Source organism: Onychostruthus taczanowskii, unplaced genomic scaffold, assembly GCF_017590055.1.
Source record: "Onychostruthus taczanowskii isolate IOZ18803 unplaced genomic scaffold, ASM1759005v1 scaffold48, whole genome shotgun sequence".
Taxonomy (NCBI): Eukaryota; Metazoa; Chordata; class Aves; order Passeriformes; family Passeridae; genus Onychostruthus; species Onychostruthus taczanowskii.
In genome coordinates, this window is record NW_024502347.1 from 660,630 (window position 1) to 681,438 (window position 20,809).

General features: G+C 40.0%; 2 protein-coding genes across 5 annotated transcripts; both read right to left on the reverse strand.

Moving 5' to 3' along the window:
* Positions 1-210: 210 nt before the first annotated feature.
* Positions 211-11,087, reverse strand: RPF2 (ribosome production factor 2 homolog). 3 transcript variants are annotated; one of them, XM_041414896.1, is made up of 10 exons: positions 11,038-11,087; positions 10,333-10,465; positions 9,477-9,514; positions 8,806-8,845; positions 6,930-7,011; positions 6,761-6,837; positions 6,314-6,413; positions 2,009-2,111; positions 906-1,050; positions 211-602 (listed from the first exon to the last, which is right to left on the reverse strand). In XM_041414896.1, the coding sequence occupies exons 1-10, from the start codon at positions 11,058-11,060 to the stop codon at positions 423-425; spliced, it is 921 nt and encodes a 306-aa protein (XP_041270830.1). In that variant the 5' UTR covers positions 11,061-11,087; the 3' UTR covers positions 211-422. The 3 variants fall into 3 exon arrangements, with proteins under 3 accessions (XP_041270830.1, XP_041270831.1, XP_041270832.1); XM_041414897.1 differs by having other exon boundaries at positions 10,952-11,044; XM_041414898.1 differs by lacking the exon at positions 11,038-11,087 and adding an exon at positions 10,855-10,873.
* Positions 11,088-13,019: 1,932 nt separating this feature from the next.
* Positions 13,020-19,505, reverse strand: GTF3C6 (general transcription factor IIIC subunit 6). 2 transcript variants are annotated; one of them, XM_041414900.1, is made up of 6 exons: positions 19,376-19,505; positions 18,337-18,417; positions 16,006-16,069; positions 15,442-15,486; positions 15,194-15,304; positions 13,020-13,650 (listed from the first exon to the last, which is right to left on the reverse strand). In XM_041414900.1, exons 1-6 carry the CDS (start codon positions 19,433-19,435, stop codon positions 13,355-13,357), a joined length of 657 nt encoding a protein of 218 aa, XP_041270834.1. In that variant the 5' UTR covers positions 19,436-19,505; the 3' UTR covers positions 13,020-13,354. The 2 variants fall into 2 exon arrangements, with proteins under 2 accessions (XP_041270834.1, XP_041270833.1); XM_041414899.1 differs by having other exon boundaries at positions 15,194-15,307; positions 19,376-19,480.
* Positions 19,506-20,809: the final 1,304 nt, after the last annotated feature.

Genomic DNA, 20,809 nt, shown 5'->3' on the forward strand with positions numbered 1-20,809 from the left:
TCTCTGGAAGTGCTCAAGACCAAGTTGGATGGGGCCTTGTGCAGCCTGGTAGTAGAAAATGTCCCTCCTCATGGTAAGGGGGTTGGAACCAGATGAACTTTAAAGTCCCTTCCAACCCACTCTGTGAAACTGTCCAGGAAATGAGTCACCTGTTTGATTCCCATATGCTGCTAATACCAAGAAACAAAAATTCAGCTTTGGAAAACTAAGAAAGTTATATCATATCTTTTATTTTAAATAACCAATACCCATGTTAAAGCTCAATCCCCCAACGTTCCCTTTAAAATGACAAATTATTTAAAAGATTTTTTGTTACAAAACTAAAGCTAACAGCATCTCAATCTTTAATGTCTGACAACTCATATTACAACATATATTCTAAATTTGAAAGTACAAAGAGTTTTCAAAGCTGTCCCAGACTGTCAAGCTGACTTTGACTTTTTGGGAGTAGCCCCACCATCTTCAGCTGACTTCTCTGCTGGCCTCTTTTTTAAGCCTTTCATTTTCCGTGTCTGCAGTTTACTAAGATCTTGCTTCTGCATGTGGATTCGACCATAAGTTGTACCAAACACATCGTGGGAGATATTCTTTTTCTTCTTAGGCTGCAAAGGAAGAACAATGTTAATATTTCTGAGTACAGTCCCAGGAGTTCTGGTGAGAATCCAGTGCCCAAAAGCATGGCCTCATACACTGGCTGGAGAGACTAAGATTTGTGCTGTGTGTTCTGTGTGCTTCCAGAGGAGAGTCTGCCTGCCAGCTGAGCACCACAGAAGTTCTGCGGCCCCAGGACTGTCAGCTGGCCTTGGTGAAAGGAAGCTCTGGTCAAACACACAAAAAGTAATACTTCAGCCATTGCTCTTCCTCACAGAGAGATCTGAAAGCAATGCCCTTCCCAAGGTACATACCTTCAGGCCTTTTGGCTGTTTCAAAGACAGCTTATAAAGGTCGTCTGAGGCTAAATGTGTCCTCCTCATAACCAGATCTAATGAAGGTCCCATCTCTTCCAGTTCAATTCTGGGTATTTTACAGCCAGATTTCTTCAGAAGCACTCTAGGAAAAGAAAACCAACCAAAATCAACATTGTTCCCTGTGGTAGAGATTAATCCATCTTCCTTAACAGGTTCAGTCCTGCAGCTCAATATACTATTAAATCAACTGCTACCACTAACTCTATCATTGGGAAGGCACCCATCAATAACAATTTATAATCAATCAGTCCCATTTTTACACATCTGAACAATTTGAACACATCCAAAATATGACCTGGCTAATTTATTATTTATTTATTATTTTCTTTAACAAGACCAGTATAATCAGTATCATTTTTAAAACTCAGCCCCAGTACCCTGAAAGCCATACCACTATTCAAAATCAAAACAGCACCTTGGGTATTATTAGACATAAAAATATTCACTATAATTTACAGCAAAATAACCTCAGCACTTATCTGAGAAAGTGTTTTGGTTCTTTGTTTTTAAGAATGAAGCTGATTAAAATGATTTTATATTAAGAGAAATCAAAATCACACAGAACACAAGCTATGATTGCTCACAGTCTCCTAAGGCAGGGAGTGACTGTGAGGGTGAACACAATGCAACAAGAAAGATTTCCTTGTCCTGCCTTTTCCTGGTTTTCCTTGTGCATCTCTGTCTGCAGCCTATCCCCTGGTGTTCCCTGGCAAACACCTAAGTGAGGAGAGTCACAAAAATCAGCCTGAGAACAGACTAAGGCCATCAAGTCTAAGATAGTACCCAGAATTCACTAAGTTAACTCACACCACCTTACTAACCAAGCCATATGAAAGAGCAATCCTGAGCCAGAAGGAGCTCAGCAAGGCAGGAGACAGACCTAGGGCTCAAGTGTTTTCCTTCTGCTGCACAAATTAAACAGGAGTACCTCTACACACTGCATGTTCTAAATGCAGCTCAAGCCAGTCCAATTTCACAACTACAGATTAAAGCTGACAAGTGTACCAAAACCCAGACAAATAGATAAAACAGATACTCACTTGTAGCTTCTCATGTAAATTTTCCCATCTACAGCTGTGAAATGCAGAACGTACTCTAAACCAGCCAGACGAATATTAGGCACAGTAGGACCTCTGAAGAAATCTGAGAGGGGATTTAAAAGGAATAAATGGCAGGTTTTTTGGCTGAAAATAAAACCAACAGATACCTGTAACAAATTGGAAATGTGGGCCCATTTTGAAACAGGAATCTCAAAAATAGCCACTACTTCAAACTGCAGCCTGGCCAATACACGACAGAAATTTAACATCACATGTTTTGGTGTGCACTGGTGAATCCAAATGTGTGTGGATATTCTGACAGGAACACAGTGTCTTCCCAGAGATAATTTTGTAGGAATATACATGCAACCTATATATATATATACTTCCTATACATAAATGCATGGAAAAGAGCAAATATGGTTTCAGAGAAGTAACTTAGCATTATTGAGCTAATGCAAATAATTGCATTGTCTGTTCTTTTAAATATTCATCTCTAAAATCAGGGGGAAAAATTATCGTACTTGGTGTTTAGGCCAGTCAATGCTCAGACAAACACAGATCAGTACAGAGAAGCCATTTCCTCAGGTATCTGTTTAAAGACATCATTCAAACCTAGTACTTAAATCTTAATCATAGCCAGATTTGGAACAGTAGAAAGAGGGATCAAACCAGTACACAGCAGATCAAAACTGCACCTTGACTATTCTTACCTACACTTTCTCTCTCTGACTTTGGGAAAAAGTTTAGACATACCACTTCTTTCATATCCCTCTCACAATAAGGTACTTCTGTTCTCTGCATAAAGCAGTATTTGTCATTATGTCTAATGTTTTCTCTATTAAGAAGCCACACATCTATGAAAATAAGACACTTTAAATACTTGCCCAGTTTGCAAAGAGAACACTGAAATACAGGTTAAATACAAAATGGGCTGCCTCTAGCAAGGTTCTTATATCAGGCTATGAAAATATACTGTGCAATCAGAGAGCACAGCAAGCTGTCCAACATATGCAGAGGGTGGAGAAAGAATGTGACCTTGACCAAGGGAACAAGGTGTGCTAATAAACATGACAGGGCAATGCTGAAACATAGGAGAACTGCTAACAGATGCAAAACACATCACTCTTTTATGCTCTGTCTTGCTTTCAGATCCCTTGGCTACTTTTCTTTTCCATCACTACCTTTTTGAAAGAGTATAAGCACTGAAGTGACATCCAGAACATAGTTTGGCTGGCAAATAAGACATGGAGTCAGCCCAGGAAACTTTCTTGGTCAATTAAATACTCTCTTATTTCGAGTCTAACTTGTAGTTAGAGGAAAAATTGCAAATAAAACATTTTGTTCACTTGTGGCATATTTTTTCTCCTTTAAATTAGTTCTCTGCAGGTACACAAGCTTACATTCACAGTGGTTTTATTGGCAACACCTCCCTTTCATATTTTCCTGTGGCATCATACATCTTTTTACCCACAGGATGATCTCTTCCCATAAACGCAGGTGGTCAGGAATTTGTTTCCTGGCAACACCCAACAGCTGCAGAAACCTTACACTTCAGTGCACCCAGAGAGTTGAAGTTTTTTAAATATACTCTTAATTTACAACTCTTGCTTTGGTTGGACTAGAGACTTGCTTTCTCCTCTCTTTCCATTCCTAGGCCTCTCTCCCCCTTGTCCTCAAACATGTTTCCAGAAAGTCTAATTTACTTTTTTATAAAGAGAGCTTTTCAGGACCTTTCTATTTCCAGATTAAATTCCTAATTGATTTTGGAATGCAACTCCTTCTGTATCAATTCATATCCAAAAGCTGGTAACACTGTACTCTATGTAGCTTTGGCTAGCGTGAATGCAGTTTAAATGTTTCCCAGCCACCTCCTTTCTTGGCCAGAAAAAGCCCTCAAATCTTTTTAAACACTCAAAAAGAGTCTGTGTGAGGAAGAATGTTTGAAGACCAAGGTGACAGCCAATCTAAAATTGCAGAGATCTGCAAATTGACATTTTGAAAGTATATAAGCAAGCCCTATAGTAGTCTGGCCATTTTTAGGATAAAATAGATGTGCAATAACAGAACTAACAACAAGCAGGCAGTGTTGTAAGAGTTAAAACATCTTATAGATGCAGGTATAAACAATTATTAGAATTTCATTAAATGCTTTCCAAGACTTACATCATTTAAATGAACTACACTACCACTAGGAGTAATACAAACCAAAATAGAAAAAGTGGTATGTCTTTCTCTTTCAGGTCTCCAAAGAAAAGATATCTTTAATTTATTTCTCCTATTTTTAATAAAATATCCTATTTCATTTCTCCTAAACATTTATTTCTCCTATTTCTTCTTCCACTTCACAGTTTAACCAGACAGCTTTTACCAATAAACTGCTGCAAGATGATTGTCCAAACATGCATAAGCCCTTTTGATATCACAAAAGCCAGTGAAAGCCTGATTGTTCCTCAGCATCACTGGCATCACACTGCTTCGGCAACAAGAAGTTGTCAGCTATCTGATATTCCCTCTGGGATCCCAACAATACTGGTACAGCAACAAAATATTTGCAGCTGTTGTTATAAAGGCATTCTTGTACCTTTCTTAGCAAGAGTAGAAGCTTAAGGGTACCATCTTCTGCAGAAATGGAACAAATAATTTCTTCCTTATTGGTTAAGGGCAGTTTTGAAGCAGGTCAGATTAATACTCAAACAATTTCAATTTGTTAGTGATACCTTCAAGCCTTTACTCTCCTTAACCTTTTTCTTTGTGTGTTGTTTGCATCTGGGTATTTCACAGAACTCAGTAGAATAATTAAGACCTGGAGTACTTGGAATATGTTCAAGAAGAAAGATTGGGTGTGGAGCACATTTGACTGCCAAGCCATTAATGGCTAATAAACAGGAGAGGAGAAAGGGCAGGCAAACATCAAGGTAAATAGAAGGACTGCTCAGTTATTTGGCAACTATCTCACTATGCATGTCTGCCATTTCAGCTGTTTGACCATGGGCTGCTTGATGCCCATCACTGTGCAGATGCCTGAACAAGATACACTGCAGAAAATGCACCTGCTTCCTGTGTAAACACTCATTTACAGTGACACAAACACGCAGCAGTAAAACTCACTTATATTTGTATTCAGCCATCTTCAAAGATGTATAAGCTCAGTTACCACCCTTTCACTCATCCCCAAAAACCAATCAACTGTATTGAGAGGAAGAAATTTTACTCCTCTCCTACTCCCTTTCAATCTCATTCCAGATGAAACATCTTGCTTTAAGGAATAACACTAAAGAAAAAAATTCTCATTTGCAGGGTCTGTTTCTAAAGAGCAATCTTTTACCCGTTTGCCTAGAAACCTAGAAACCCAAGAATGGAACTAAAAGAACAAGACTGCTCTTACTGGGTCAGGTTCAATACTTTAACATAATTTAAAAAACAAAACAAACAAAAAAAAACCCCAAACAAACAAACAAACAAAATAAAAAAAAAAAAACAACCCCCAAAAAACCAAAAAAAACCCAAAACAAACAAACAAACAAACCCCTCATCTACTTTTAGGAAAACTATTAAAAAAAAAACATTCCACCCTACTCACTATATCTAGTTTTGCCATGCAAGAAGCATTTTTTAAGTGCCAAGAGACACAATATCTTGTAACTTCTATGTCTACATATTGCTTCTTTAAAGCTACAATGTGCTTTATGTTCCAGAGACTCCAACTATAAGATAGTAAAAAACTTCATGCCAGTTTATTTCCTAAGCTCCAAGCCCACCTTAATGTTAGGGCACAACTTATCTACAGCTGATTTTTACTGCACACGTTCTCTCCAAGTATCCCAAGCAACAGCATGCTTGTTAGAATTGGTGGAATTGCCAACAAAAAATTATTTCATTACAAAAACAGAAGCTGAATTAGACTGATTTGACTTTTCTGTAAGCAAAAATATCCCACTTTCTGAACTCAATCCACTGGTTTCAATTTAGACACTTCAAAACATTATTTGGTTAGAAAAATGATGACCCAGTACAATTATAAGGCCACGATATTTTGGAAAATGACAGTTTTCCCATAACCAAAGTAATGAACTCTAGTGAATATGAAGTTTCATCTTCTGAGTCTTTTAGGACATTCTTTTTTCCTCCCTTTAAAAGTCATTATGATTAGTTAACTTTATGTGACATGAAACCTACAAGTGCTCATTCTTGTTTTCCTTCTGTGCTGAACATAAGCAAGCATTTATTGACAAACTAGCTTTCCCCAACAGATCATATTACAGATCCATGCAATCCTACTGCCCAAATAATCAAAATACTGACCAATAAGCAGGCTCTTCAGTCTTCTGTATTCTTCATTCACATCAAACACGTCACCAGCAAATATCAACATAGGTTTTGTCCCTTCAGGACACTTACTGTTCTGTGGAATAAGAATTTTAAAACAACAAAAATTCAGACAGTTAGGGAACATATCATTGATTTAATAGGGAACATATCATTGATTTAATAGCTGGCCAGTCATTCAACACTGAAAGAAAAACTGCTGTGACCTGTGATCAATAGGGACAGAATAGTCCAACCAAACTAAATAAAAAACCAGAGCATAAAATTAACATTCTGGAGTACACAAATTACTGATCCTCATATATTGCATGAAATACTTCTTTTAAACAACTTGATTCATTTCAGGGCACAGAAAAACTTGCAACAAAAAAAAAAAAATCCACCAGTAGGTGTCGCTGAAATACTGAATTAGCAATTCCTTACCTTGATATCTTTTAGGGACACAAACTTCTCAACACCCAGCTCAATCATGTCAAGCACATGGTAGTCAAACATGCGACCTGTGACAGTAAAAAAAGAAAATCCAGCTATTTAAATATTCACTGAAAACTACACCTACCATCCCAATAAAAACCCAAGTGAGACTTATTACCTATTACCAGGTTGTTAGGTCGCTTCTTGTTATGAGAGCCAAAGAGAAACAGAGAACAATCTGATTTCTTGGAAAAAAATTCCTGCAATTTAAGAAAATAATCAAACTTTTCAGCTGCAGCTCACAGGGTTTAAAATATTCTGCAGAAGCATATGGCACAAATGTATGAGTAGGAGCTGCTTAATAAGAAGAGTAACTGCACTTACTAGAAGAGTTTTGAGCATACAATGAGTGTTTTTCAGCACTTATGCTAAAACTGACAGCTGGATTCAAGATTCAAATAATTTATTTTTTTATTTACCATTGCATCTTAAAATACAAGTCAGGCAATTTTTTCTTGCCATTTTATCTGTAATACTCCTTGTAATTCCTAATTATTTGGTTTTACACAAGATTCTTTCAACCATTTCTCCTTGCCTGACAAGTAAGTATTGCCAAGCTGGCTACCATTGTAATGTCTCATTGTAGGTTCCCAACTAAGCTTTATGCAGCATGCTGGCCTTGCCTGACAGCTCCTGAACAGCCAGTTAATTCCCTCAACAGCAAGGCTAACAACATCTGCACCTGGCACAAGAGTCCTACTACAGAGCAACTTCATGTCAATTTATTATTTAAGACTAAGATGCTACCTAAAACCTAGCCAGTGGTGACTATCCCAGAGACTTTTTCTCCAGGAGGAACAGATTAGAGAACTTACTATGGCACCACATCCAGAGCCAACATTACCGCAGTTCTTTCTAAAGATGTCCAGCTCCAAAGTATTTTATGCACTTCTGCCTCCCAAGGCAGCTCCTCATTTTGTGTATCAAGAGTGATGCACACACACACAACTTATACAGTGCTTCCCACAAATATACACCTGCACTTGGCACTTGTGAAGCACAGAAGGACACTCCATCTCCCACCCCTGCAACAGCAGCAGCTCAGAGAGGACACTGCAGCTCTGCCCCTCTAGGAGGTCAGAGAGACACTTGGAGAAGCTGGATTAATTGCATCTACAAATCACATAGCTCAGCATCAAGTTTTGCCACCAGATCCCTGAGAAATACTGACTCTAGACAGGCTAAGAACAGACCAGAGGGGACTCCCCCTGAAACATGTGCTCATACAGCTCTGTTAATCACTGTGTGTGATATCTGTGCACTCTCTAATAGCTGTGTATTTTATTAAAAAGATGTAAAAAACTCAAATGCTTCGAATGTGCCCTGCATATACTGCAACAACACACACATTGCAAAACCCTAGCCTCTAGCCAGTCAGCCAGGATTGCTGCTAAAGGATTGAAAGGGGCTGGGTGAGCTTTTCCACCAGCTCCCTAAGCACCCTCGATGGATCCCATGTAGCCCCCTAGACATGTGTGTCTGAGTGGTGTGGCAGGTCACCAACCATTTCTTCCTGCATTATGGGGACTTCATTCTGCTCCCTGTCCCTGTCTTCCAGCTCAGGGTACCCAGAGAGCAGCTGGTGCTGCTATTGCAGACTGAGGCAAAGAAGGCATTAAGTACCTCAGCGTTTTCCTCATCCTTTGTCCCTGTGTTTCCCTCTGCATCCAGTAAAGGATGGAGATTCTTTTTACCCCTCATTTTATTAGTGATGTAATTGCAAAAACATATTTTACTGTCTTTTATGGCAGTGACCAGATTAAGTTCCAGTTGGGCCTGGGCCCTTCTAATCTTCTCCCTGCATACCCTCACAACATCTTTGTGGTCCTCCTGAGTGGCCTGCCTCTTCCAAAAGCAATATACTCTTCTTACCCCTTAGTTCCAGGCAAAGCTCTATTCAGACAGGCTACTCTTCTTTCCTGGTGGTTCACCTTTTGGCACAGAAGGATAGCCTGCTCAAAACTGTTGTAAGAGAAAACATTGTTTATACTTACCAATGATGTTTGGTCCTCAAAAGGCCTGGTAATATTTTTCCTGAGAGGAGGAGGAAAAAATGAGTTTAAAAAAATAAACAAAAAAAAAACCAAGAAAAGAACCAGAACAGGCCCAGATAGTCACTTCTTATTAATTCTCTAAGAATAAAAAGTTTTGCATTCTACCAGCAACTCCAGCAGTAAAGGCTGAGTCTGAGTTCAAATCACAAGTCATATTACTACTGCCAGGAGTGCCTTAGTGCCATCACTGTTATTCTAAGTACTTTCCTCCACATTTCCTGTCTCTGGGGCCTGACCTGCAGAACACCAGCACCACTACCACCAGTAACACACAATGAGTAACTGCCTTTGCCTGCTCATTCATTAAATTTAGACAACAATTTACAGCTGTTTCTGCGCTACATTCATACAGACACCGGGTTCCCATTTTGAACAAGACTTGGAGCTGAACCCTGCTCCGTACCACCTGCCACAGAACAGGGCTCAGCACCAATGCTGATCACACATAGCCTGTTTCCAGTCTATTGAAAATTATCATCAGTCATCTTCTGCACCTTCTGGTCACTGTTCAAGCCCCCAGGTGAGCCTGCATCTCTATATTCATGCCCTGAAACTACCAAAAGCTGTCTGTCTGCCAGAAGACTCAAAGATGTCAACGTGAGATCACTTACCTTTTATACAGCACAGCAAAAGGCTTCTTCACAGCATACTGCAAAACACAAAGTTTAACACATTTCATCTCTAAAACATACACAGCAGTACTGTCTTTACAACCCAACAGTTTGCAGGAACACGTGAAATAGTAACTATGCAGAGCAGGCTAGAAGGTACCTCAAAAGGCCTGCTCACAGTGATACCCCTTGAGCTGGTGACAATCTCGCTTCCAAATTAATTGCACAAGAAGTTATTTGTAGAAACTGAGAAATAAAAAATTAACTGAGAAACAGGTGAAATCAAAGCCATGTAATGCAATCCCTCTGCTTCTAAGGGGCATAAGGAAAAACAGGGAGACAAAACAATTTGATTATAGAAGCATAAAATAATAGGAAAACAACAAAGCAAAGAGAAAAACAAGTGTAGGAACAGCTATAATATTTTGAGCTATGGAGTTAGGAGACAAGATTGGTAACTTCAGGTAGAGACAAGATTGGTAGTTTTAGGAGAGGCTGAAAGCTCCCTATCAATACACACAGTCAGCTTACAGGATTCTGGGATATAACTTAGCTGTGTGATGCAGTCCCAGTTCTGTGCCTAATCCTCTTAATCCTCTTGTTTTCAAACAGACTTGGCAACACTTCACTTATATACTAGACAATTGTGAAAAAATAAAAGAGCAAGCTCAAAACTTCTGGCAAAGAAGAAACTGGAAGGAAGCAATCTTCATTAAGAAGCAGGTAATGACACCTTTGGAGTACTGGCCATTCTGAGATTTGGGTTGCAGGGAGAGTGAACACACTGATAGTGCAGCAGAGACAGAAAATTGTAAGAAAGAGAGAGGAAGGTTGCATGCTATGTCCAACAACTTACAATGTCTTTAAGCACTTCGGTCACTGTTAAATTTGCATTTCCTCCTTTTATGAGCATAGCATTTTTTGTATTTTCGTTTAGCTTGGGCTCTCTCTTCTCAAGAAATCTTTTTGCTCTCTTAGTTTTAGGCTTTCTGTAACAATAAGTTAAAAGTTAAAAGCTTAATATACGTAACAAGACTTGACACTACAGAAAACAGTGAAGCCAAACAAGAACTGGAACAAACTGTTCAAGTAACTTGTTTCAATGACTAATTGAATAAAAAACTAATCCCAACCTCTAGAATTACAATCAATGCCAAAAGCCTGCCTCAGGTGAATGTGTTTTTACTGCCCTCCTCTTCCTCTCTGTCCCTCCAAATTAGCAAAGGTGATTTTACCATCTTGTGCTTTTCAGTTTCTGCTAATTTAGAGCTCAAGCTATACTAGAATTCCCAGCCTACTGCCAGGCTGAAGGATTCCCCTACCACCAGCTCCCTCAACAATCCAGAAACTTGAAAGTTTCTGGGAGAAGAAAACACACAGATTCAACGCCAGCTGGTCACCGCGGTCATTTTAAGCTACCAACTGAGTAAGGGCTACTAAAAGGACGGCAGCGCTCGGCCTCCTGTTCCCCGCACGTTTTCCACACGGCTTTTCCCTCTGCGGTGTCCCCCGCTCTGCCCTGCCCGCGGGCTTTCCCAGAGCGCGGTGCCGGCGCACTCACACCACCCGCTCCAGCGCGTCCATCGCTGCGCTCACGTGCGGGAGCCGCCGCGCGCGTCACATCCGCCGGCAGAGCGGGGCGGGGCACGGCGCATGCGCGGCGCGCGGCTCTGCTCAGCCGTCCCACGGGGCGAAGCGTGTGGGGGGAATTCCGTGCGGAGAGCGCTCGGGCTTCAGCCTGGAGCAGGGGAGGCTGAGGGAGACCTCATTGCAGTCTGCCACCTCCTCCTGAGGGGAACAGGAGGGGCAGACACTGATCTCTGTGGTGACCAGTGCCAGGACCCGAGGGAATGGCCTGAAGTTGTGTCGGGGAGGGTTAGGTTGGGTCTCAGGAAAAGGTTCTTCACCCAGAGATTATATGGTTGCAAAAGTTAGGGTTAATAATAGGAACAAAAGCTCGACCACTAGAAATAACACTTAAAATATTAGAAGACCCCAACATATTTATGAATGTACTGATTGTGTGTGATACGCATAAAATGTTTTCCAAAAATAATGCTGATTATTAGATGAACAAACAGCTCCAGTGCAGCGCTGAAAGAAAAGGCTGAGAATGCCAGAAACCAGTGCTGCTGCTGGAACACTCCTCGTACATAGGGAAAAAACCTGACGTACATAGTGCCCAACTAAGCAACAAGTTAACAAAGCATGGGAGAGTTGCTGTGTTTGCATTCTGTCCCAGAACAAACTCGAAGCACCTCTCTGTTCTCAGTGGCTGAAGCAGCGTGGCAAGAGCCCTCTCTGCAGGAGCCTCAGCTGCCACCGAGTGCACCACAAACCCTCCCTCCGGCACTCAAGAGCCTGCCTGTTCCCAGGATCGTTATTCCAGTTATAATTGTCCTCTATCTATCAGCACCACACAAATCAAGCATGGATGATGATGTTTTTAAACTTCCATGGTTGCAGTTAAATCCAGAGGGATGGCTGTGCGGTCTCCCTGAAACCTCAAATGCAACACCACCATGTGAAAGATCCACACCCAGGCTGGAGGCACACAGAACATGTTCCCTTTTCTTCCTCTCCCTGCCTCCCTTTCCCCTAGGATTCAAGTTGCTTCTACACAGAAAAAAAAAAAAATAAAAAAGAGAATAAATGGGACTGATGGTTTGAAACTGTCGCTGTTTTAATGACTTCTCTTTACTGATGCTGTGCTGTGAACAATGCTGTGGGTGAGCTTCTCCTCTGATCATTACTATATTACATAATTATGCTGGAATTAATGAGGTGTTCTCATCCCCACAGCACTGTTGCAGTTACACTGTTTTCAGAGAGGCAGAGAAAGGTAGGAAAGAAGAAGGGTCAGAGAGAAAATGTTTTCTGTTTTAAAATCGTGTGCTTTTGAAAACATTATCCTGAGTGCACCAGACACTCACCTGTGATACAGAACGGTGTGTGGCAGAATAAATGATGTAGCAGTATCAACCCACAGACTAGGTAGGCGGCACAATACGGCCACATGGACTAGTCTGGGAACCACTGATGCATGGGTACAGGATCTTAAGCATAAAACCCTTCAGGAAAATGCCAGAAAGGAAGATTAGAGACAAGAAGTTACTGTGAGAAAAAAGAAAAACGGGGTGACCACATTTCCTTTTGTATGACACACGTTATATTACAGAGAAAATGGGGGAAGCAGTGTGACAGATGCCTCTAAGACCTGGATTTCATTTGCTGACAAGTTTGCAGGGGTTTTCAACACTTTAGTGGACAAAGCCCTGACCAACTTGTCCTGAATTTCAGTGATCCTATTTTACATAGGAAGCTAGATGACAGACCCCCACTAAAGTCCCTTTCCACATGAAAGATTTCTCAAGTCCATCAAGGAGACAAAGGACACTAGAGAGAATCTAAACTAAGCAATTTGAGGAGTATTCAATAAAAGCCACACTTTTTTGATTTGTTTTCTTTCAATAACTGCAGTACAAGAGCAGACAGAGTGTGTGGGTGAATACGACACACAAGGTGAAGCTATAGTTGAAAAAATGCAGGTCTTTATTTTAAACAATGGTGTTTCTTTCTTTTTACAAAATGCTTCCAACTCTACAATACATCAATATTTTTCTAAGCTAGGAGTTTCTTTCAATTATGTAACCATTTCCATTTGTCCAGTTTTGAGGTAGGGATACATACATTTCCAGTCAGTAATTATAAAAAACACTTAAGCCCTTCCCACTAGAATTCAAACACAAAAGCCATGCACAAGAACAATGTCTATTTTTCCACTACTCGTTTTTCAGAGAAGGTGGAAACCATGTCATGGCCTATAAAAGTTGGCCCATTAATTCTGCGAAGAAATCCTGAAAAGATCAGAGTTAGTATCATGGAGGTACATCCTCTAAGGCAGCATTTCCAGAAGGAGATTCCTCTGCCCCAGAAGCAGAGCTGTCAGGCAGAGGAATAGGGGCATCTGTTTCCAAGGTGTGCTGCTTTTCCAGGTCACAGTTCATGTTAGAATTGCCTTTGCCACTCACCTCTCCCTCTGACTCTTCAGTCAGTTTATCTTGGGCCTGAGCTGACTCCTCAGAATCATCCTTTTCAGGCAGAAAACTGCAAATCATATTAAGCCTGCTGTAGGAAAAATCTCTGTCCTTGATCTGCAACCACTCTACTCCACCTGATGTAAAGAAGGAAAATTCTATTAGTGACCAAAGGAGTTAACAGCAGTACTTAATTTAAGTTTACTGTTATTAAGGCTCAGCCTGACCAAGATTAAAGTAAAAGAACCACTTAGAATAGAAAGATGTGCATATCCTTCACCTATTACTTTTCACATACCCATTTACTACTTTTCATAGTCAGAAAATACAATGCAGGACTAAAAAGATATTTCCTTGGGTCCAGTATGGCAGTTCCTGTTGTATTTAGGTGTCTGATGCCACTCTTAAACTCTTAAAATAACTTAAACATAAATCAAAATGCAGAGAAAATATTTCACGAATGCAATGAAGAGAACAGAATATTTGTTCACGTAAATATTAGATCTTCTGGCAACTGGTAAAGACAACAGAGATAGGACACAAGTTCTTGCACTCTCTTTAACTCAAGTGTAACAACAAGTTGGAAAAACAGGTTGAAACCAACCCCAAACAGAAATGGGATTTCACTCCCATTTTGATTTTTACTCAGTACAAGCTGTCAATTCACAAGATGTTGTAGCTACTTTGTATGCACAAGTTAAATTCCTTTTATGGAATAAAATAATTCTGTTATGGTACAGAAACAAAGTGGTTTTCAGTACTTATCAGCAGTACTGGTGCTCCAGAATAAAAAAGGCCTTTGAATTAAGCAAAATACTCTCTAGTCTCCATTTAATATTGCCTATACTATCATAATAATGGTTTCAGTTTAATATTACATAATTAATTCTACAGAGAGAAGTGGTATGTGCTGTTGATAGGAATGCTGATGTTTTATTAGATTCTAGTTGACATTTCATTTTATATCTCCTATGGCCACTGTCCAGCTGACTGCTCATATTTAAGGTAAAATGGCTACATATTCTTAAAATATGAAGCAGTAACAGTGACTTGAATGAAAAAAAAAGCAGCTAAAAGCAGTAGGACAGTTCTAATGAATACTGCTATATATAGTAGGACAGTCAGTATTTGACTATGTAAAAGTTCTGACTTCCATACAAAAAATAAATAAAGCAAACATATGAACACCAAGTTCTGCCTACACAATGAAAATCAGTATAAATGGTCTTCTAGGTATGTCTTTGCAAGTAATTTAAATTAATTTCCATTTAAGTGTAAATTCAATAAGTACAATTCAGTTCTTTTCAACAATTACAGAGACTCAGAAAGTCCTTAGAAAAAAATTATGGAAGTAGGAAAAAAAATTCAAGAAAGAACTACTAAACAGCACCTCTTATTTTGAAACTTCTAGATGACAGAAGAGTGTACCAGAGAGCATCAGCATATGTTTTCCCTGCTCTTACACTTCTTTGTAGTGACCTCCTAGTAGCCATTTCTGGAGGTAGCACTGGTCAGAAATGTATTTAATTTTTAAATTTAAATACACATACCATGCCTAAAGAAGAAAGTTCCTTTAACTTCCTGCATGCTCTGGAATCAAATATTTAATAAAGGCTGACTCTCCCTGTGGATTGAGCATAATTCACTCATGTCCACATGCATAAGAGCAGAATCACTCACCAACATTCTCTTCTCCTTCCTTCTTTTCAGTCAGAAGGGTGCGTGTCATGTTCAACTTCTTCACTGTGTGGCACTTGTATTTCAGCTGTACTTTTTGGTTGCCTTCTGCATCTACTAAGAAGAGAGGAGAAAAAACAATACCCAAACCCCAATCGTTATAGTGAGTTCCACTAGCAACTGAAACAAGATAAATATTTTTAACCTTCCCAGCTACTGAAACAAACAGAATGTCAAATCACAACAATTACCTTGCTCTGTGTTTTCTTCAAAAACCACACAGGTTCCCAAGGCATCTATGAAAAACAAAGTGAGACTAATTTGTATCACCTGCAGAAAATGTGCCCACTGGCCCAGCTGTGGGAATGTTCTGACTTCCAGCCCCTCACAGAGGTGCAGCACTGGTAAGGAACTCAGAACAGGCAGGAGCATCACAGTCATTGGAGCCACTACAAGGGAGGATCCCTGACCATTCACCTCCAGACCAGCATTGTCACCACAGGGCAAATGAAAGAGCTACAGATTGCACAGGAGACAACAGCACTTTAAGGCATTTTATATCCCACATTTGTGTCTGCAGCAATACTAGCTGGTGCAGCCCAGAGTCAGCTTCCAGACATACTTTCCCTGGAAGTACAATGGATGCATGGTTAATTTAGCAGTGAACTCAGACTGCTGCTGCTCCACATGGTGTTATACAACTACCCACAACTACAGCATCTCACAGGACCAATTTCAGTAAAACCACCTGATGTTAAAGAAGTTCCTTGGGTCATGTGAAAAGGGAGAGATTGGATTCACATAAGTTTTCCTACCTTCATATTCTCCTGCAAATACATATCTGTCCACTTGTAAAATGGGCCTCTCTGTCTCTATTCCCTATGTAAAGAAGGATAAAATTGCACAATGTCAGGTCTGTATTAGCCCAGGTGAATTTCTCACTGTAAGACCAGCAAAGACAGACATAGCAGAATCCAGATTATATCAATTCCACATCATACATGTTCCTTTAAGTATATTAAATGCAAAAAAAAAACCCAGATAATACTCTTTTAGTAATCATAATAAAACCTAATATAGAACTGTATATGAAATGCTCTAGTATATTACAACAAATTCAGATCAAACTGCAGCCAATAATCTATATAAGTTAAAGTGCTGTTATTTCCTCTACAAAATTAATGTAACTTCCATTTGAAATTAACGAAAATGTAGGTGTTTGCATGAAGATGACGCTATTTTCTAAGGTTCAATTAATACAAGTTCTAGAAAGTGGAATAACTTTAAAATGGGAAAATACACAGGGTGAAGAAGCCCAGCATGAGGCACTACATCAGCACCAGAAGTGCCACTGCAGGGTTACAGAAGCTTCTGTGATTACTGTGTGTCTCTGTTGTGAAGGAGTTGGAAATTGTTGCTATTTTATTTTTTAAACAAGGAGTGGAAGAGTAAGAAAGCACTTGTGTCAGCTCATTCCCTTCCTCTAGAGCGCAGGTTTTCCAAATACACAAGCCAGCATCCCATTTTTCTTTATATAATATATATCTATATACTGTATTTTGATAAAAATCAGTGTCTGAAGAGAACACACTAATTAATGCAAAATGTCTTTGAATAGTACATTATGAACATCAGAATTATTCAGGACATGAAGACAAGCACTTGCTAAATGTTTTGAAGATAAGGCATTACATGGTAAATTGCATCAAATACAGAATATCACACAGGTTAATATGAATTTGTGCAATTTTCCTCTTATATATTTGTTTCAAAAGTACAAAATCAACAAAATTTAAGCTCTGGGATTCTTTCTTCTGCATAAATTGAGAACACCAATAACACTAAGATAACACATAGAACATATTTTTGTGGGTTTTTTTTCTCCTACGAGAAATAAATACAATTAATAACACATCAGTACTAAATAGCATTATAGGGGTTTTAGAGTCAAAATTTTATTTCTGTGGCTGACTTGCATTCCTTTGTGGACCATACAGACTTGGAGACTTGTCTTCCCCTGATGCGAGGAGCATCTCAGAAAACTTGCTAAACAGAATAACACGGAGCAAACTCTTTAATTAAGTTTTTAACAACAGTTGTGCCTCAGGAAAAGTCTCAAGGAATGCTTACTCTGTGGAGTGAACTCAAGTACACGTGGATACAAGTAGGACACAGTGTGGATACTTTAACCTTTTAGCAGTAACATTACCAAGGACTCTCAAAGCACATTTAAAAGAATCCCAGCAGCAGTACTGAAGCCTCTGCAGCCATTCAGCCATCAGTATGAATGATACATGTAACAAATTTCAAGAGAATCAGATGAGATCAAGGAAGAAAACCTGCATACCCATCCAAAGATGAGTATTTCATGAATTTTGATTGTATTTCTACTTCTGACACATTCAGAATTGACTTTACCACTCACATATATTGTGATCAGTGGCACACTCAGATGTTCTCTTCCATCTTTTCAGCCTATAATATTAAAGGTCCACTTTGAGAAAGTATTTGCAAATCAGCAGTAGTTTTACTATCTATACAATTCTCATACATAAGTTTTGAAGGGCAAATAAAATCTGTCCTATACAGATAAAGTGATTAAAAAACTCAAAAGAACAGGACAGAGAAACTAGATTCCTACAATAACCTTACAGTGAAGGAAACAACATCCAAAACTGCTCATTAAATGCTTAATACCCAGTTATCCTTTACAAGACTTGAACTTGCCAGGACACATCTGCAAAAAACCCCATTGTAAATACAGTGCAAATCTTAAATATTTTGCTTTCCCTGTCCGCTGTATTCCAGTTATTCGAGTAAGTGTGATTAACATTTATGGTTTTTTTAACATGTGCAATACATAATTTAAAGAAAAATTAACTTAGAACTTGAAATCAGAGCAGATACTGGTCCAAGCTTATAAATACTTTTGAAAAAGTTTCCTTATATTTATGCAATAACATATTCAAAGACTTTATGCTGTTTCTGAAAGAGAGCCCACAACATGCAGACAAGCACAGCACACATAATTCTCTATCAAAGATTTGATCTAATGTTATCAATGTCAAGAAATTTAGAAGCAGCCTCACTCCCTTGTTCACATCCGTAATAACTTACCCCTTTCCTATTGTGCTGTAATCACTCACCAAAATCTTGCACTTGTTTTCACACTTTTCTAAGAAGTCTGAATCAATAATTCCTGATAGCTCAACCATGACCAGTTGCTCCTACAAGACAAATTGATCATGTACAGCTAAAACCAATATAACAGAACGCGGGGGGGGGAAAGCCTTCCCGAAATCAATCTACACCAATAAGAACAGCATACAAAGACACAGCCTTTCAGGATAAACAGACCCCAAAGTGGAGTTTATGCTGCATTTTGTCAAGAGAGAGAACTCTTGTAATACCCACGGAAATTCAGTGACCCACTGTTCCATAAGACACCTGTTTCACACCTGAATTTCCAGGCCTTTTCTTCCTAGCAAGCAATGGGGGAAGCACTTTTTTCACTCTTGAAAAACAAGCATCAGTATGGCTCTGGGGAGATCCTACAGCACCTTCCAGCACCCAAAGAGGGCCTACAGGAGAGCTGGAAAGGGACTTTTACTGTAGTGACAGCACAAGGGGTAACAGATTTAAATCTAGAGTGGGTTTACATTAGATACAGAAATTTTCATTAATGAAAATATTTTTTTTTTTTTACTGAGGGGAGAGGTGTGGCACTGGAACAGATTGCCCAGAGAATCTGTGGATGCCCCATCCCTGCAAGTGTTCAGGACTGCACTGGATGAGGCTTTAAGCAGCCTGGTCTAGTGGAAGGTGTTCCTGCCCTTGGCAGGGCTTTGGAACCAGATGATTTTTAAAGGCCCTTGCAACCCAATCCCTTCTCTGATTCTGTGACTTGATGGCGATAGGAAGCAACAGAAACTGCAAATGTGCTCTTTGACCACGCCGTTTTCGGGGAAGCCCGAGGAAGAACCGCCAAACCCACACAGCTCTGGGGGCGTCACCGCTGTGGGGACTGAGAAACCCGCCGGCCCCAGGGAAACGTGCTCGGTCCGCGACCGGCCCTTCTCCCTGCCTGCCCCTCCGGCCGGGCGGAGCGGGCCCGGGCCACGCCCCGCGGGGGGCCAGACTCTTCCCCCGGGTCTGGGGAGCGCCCCGGTGTCGGCATCCACCAACCTCCACCTCGTCCTCCTCCGCTCCGTCGGTCCTCCCGCCCTCGCTGCCCGCCGCCGCCATGTCGCCAGCGCCCGCCCCGCGCCCGCCTCAGCGCGCACCACGTGGGGCCCGCGCCGCCATCTTAGAGCGGAACGGCGCCGCCCTCGGAGCCGCGCCGCCCTCGGGCCCGCTCCGCCCTCAGGGTAAAGAGCATCCTTTTCTTGAGAAAATGTTGCACAGTCCACATTTTGCTGCAGTGTTGCACTCCATAATTATAAGTTTTACACCGGTTTTGTAATTTTCCCATTTTCTTTCCATATGCTGTATTTCATATTTTGTATCAAAGGTGTCTCTCTACTCGTTATGTTGAAGTCATTAATTAAAATGTTAATTTAAAACTGTTTGCAAGGGAAATTTTCTTCCAGCCTCTCCTTAACTTCCATAAAATAGACATAAATGTCAGCATTGCACCATATTAAGTGTTTACCTATGTCCAGATAGGTGTGATCTAATGCATTTCTCCTTTTCCTAGAAAAATTACAGATCTTAATAATGTCAAATAAGTTTAGCAGGGTTTTTGTTTGGCTTTAGGCTTTGTCTCATTTTCTCTTAAGCTTCACATTTTTAATTACTTTTTCTTAGAGCTTGTTTTGGAATATTGCATACTGCTATGGTAAAAACAGCCCATAAATTTGGATTTGTTCTAAACACAGAAAAAGATGCTGAGTCATGTTACCTTTTCAGCAGGCAAATTGCAAAGGCTTGAATTTTGACTGCAGGGAATAAAAGCTGTGGAACAGATGTTTGGTTTCCTCCAAGTGTTAATTATCAGATATTTTAGAATAACATTTTGTATTATTGTCTGTATTTGGCTTTGGTTTTTTGCACCAGGTCTTCCTCACTTTAGATAAAAGTTTTGTTGTTTTAAAACAAAAAAGCTCTACCTCAATAAAGCAGAATCAACTCTCTATTCTGAATATTTATTTTTTTAAATTAATTGTCATAACTGACAGTGCCTCTGTAATGCTACATTAATACCATCATTCTCTTTTTATAGCTGGAGGGAGGTGAAGTGATACGGTTAAAAACTCCAGAAAGCCCTCACAGGAATGTAAATGTGTGCCAGATCAGCCTGTGTAAATCATAGACTGGCATGAACTGCTGTGAAGGAGCAAGTACATTTATTTGCTTTTAAATCAGCCTAAGTGTCATGTAGAATCCGGGTTCATCTCAGTCTCCCAGTTATGGTGATTCAGGGCATGCAGCTGGATGATGGGAAATTTTTGGTGCATTAGTGCCAAAGGTATTTTAGAAGAGATTACTGCCTTGTCAGGCTAAATTTGCCGTGGGCATTAGTGGTTTACCTTGGTCTTTGCTATCCTGGCAGGAGTATTTTGACAACTTATCTCTTAAAAGAGGCTGTCCTCGGTGCCTGCCAGCAAGATTGAACTGCTG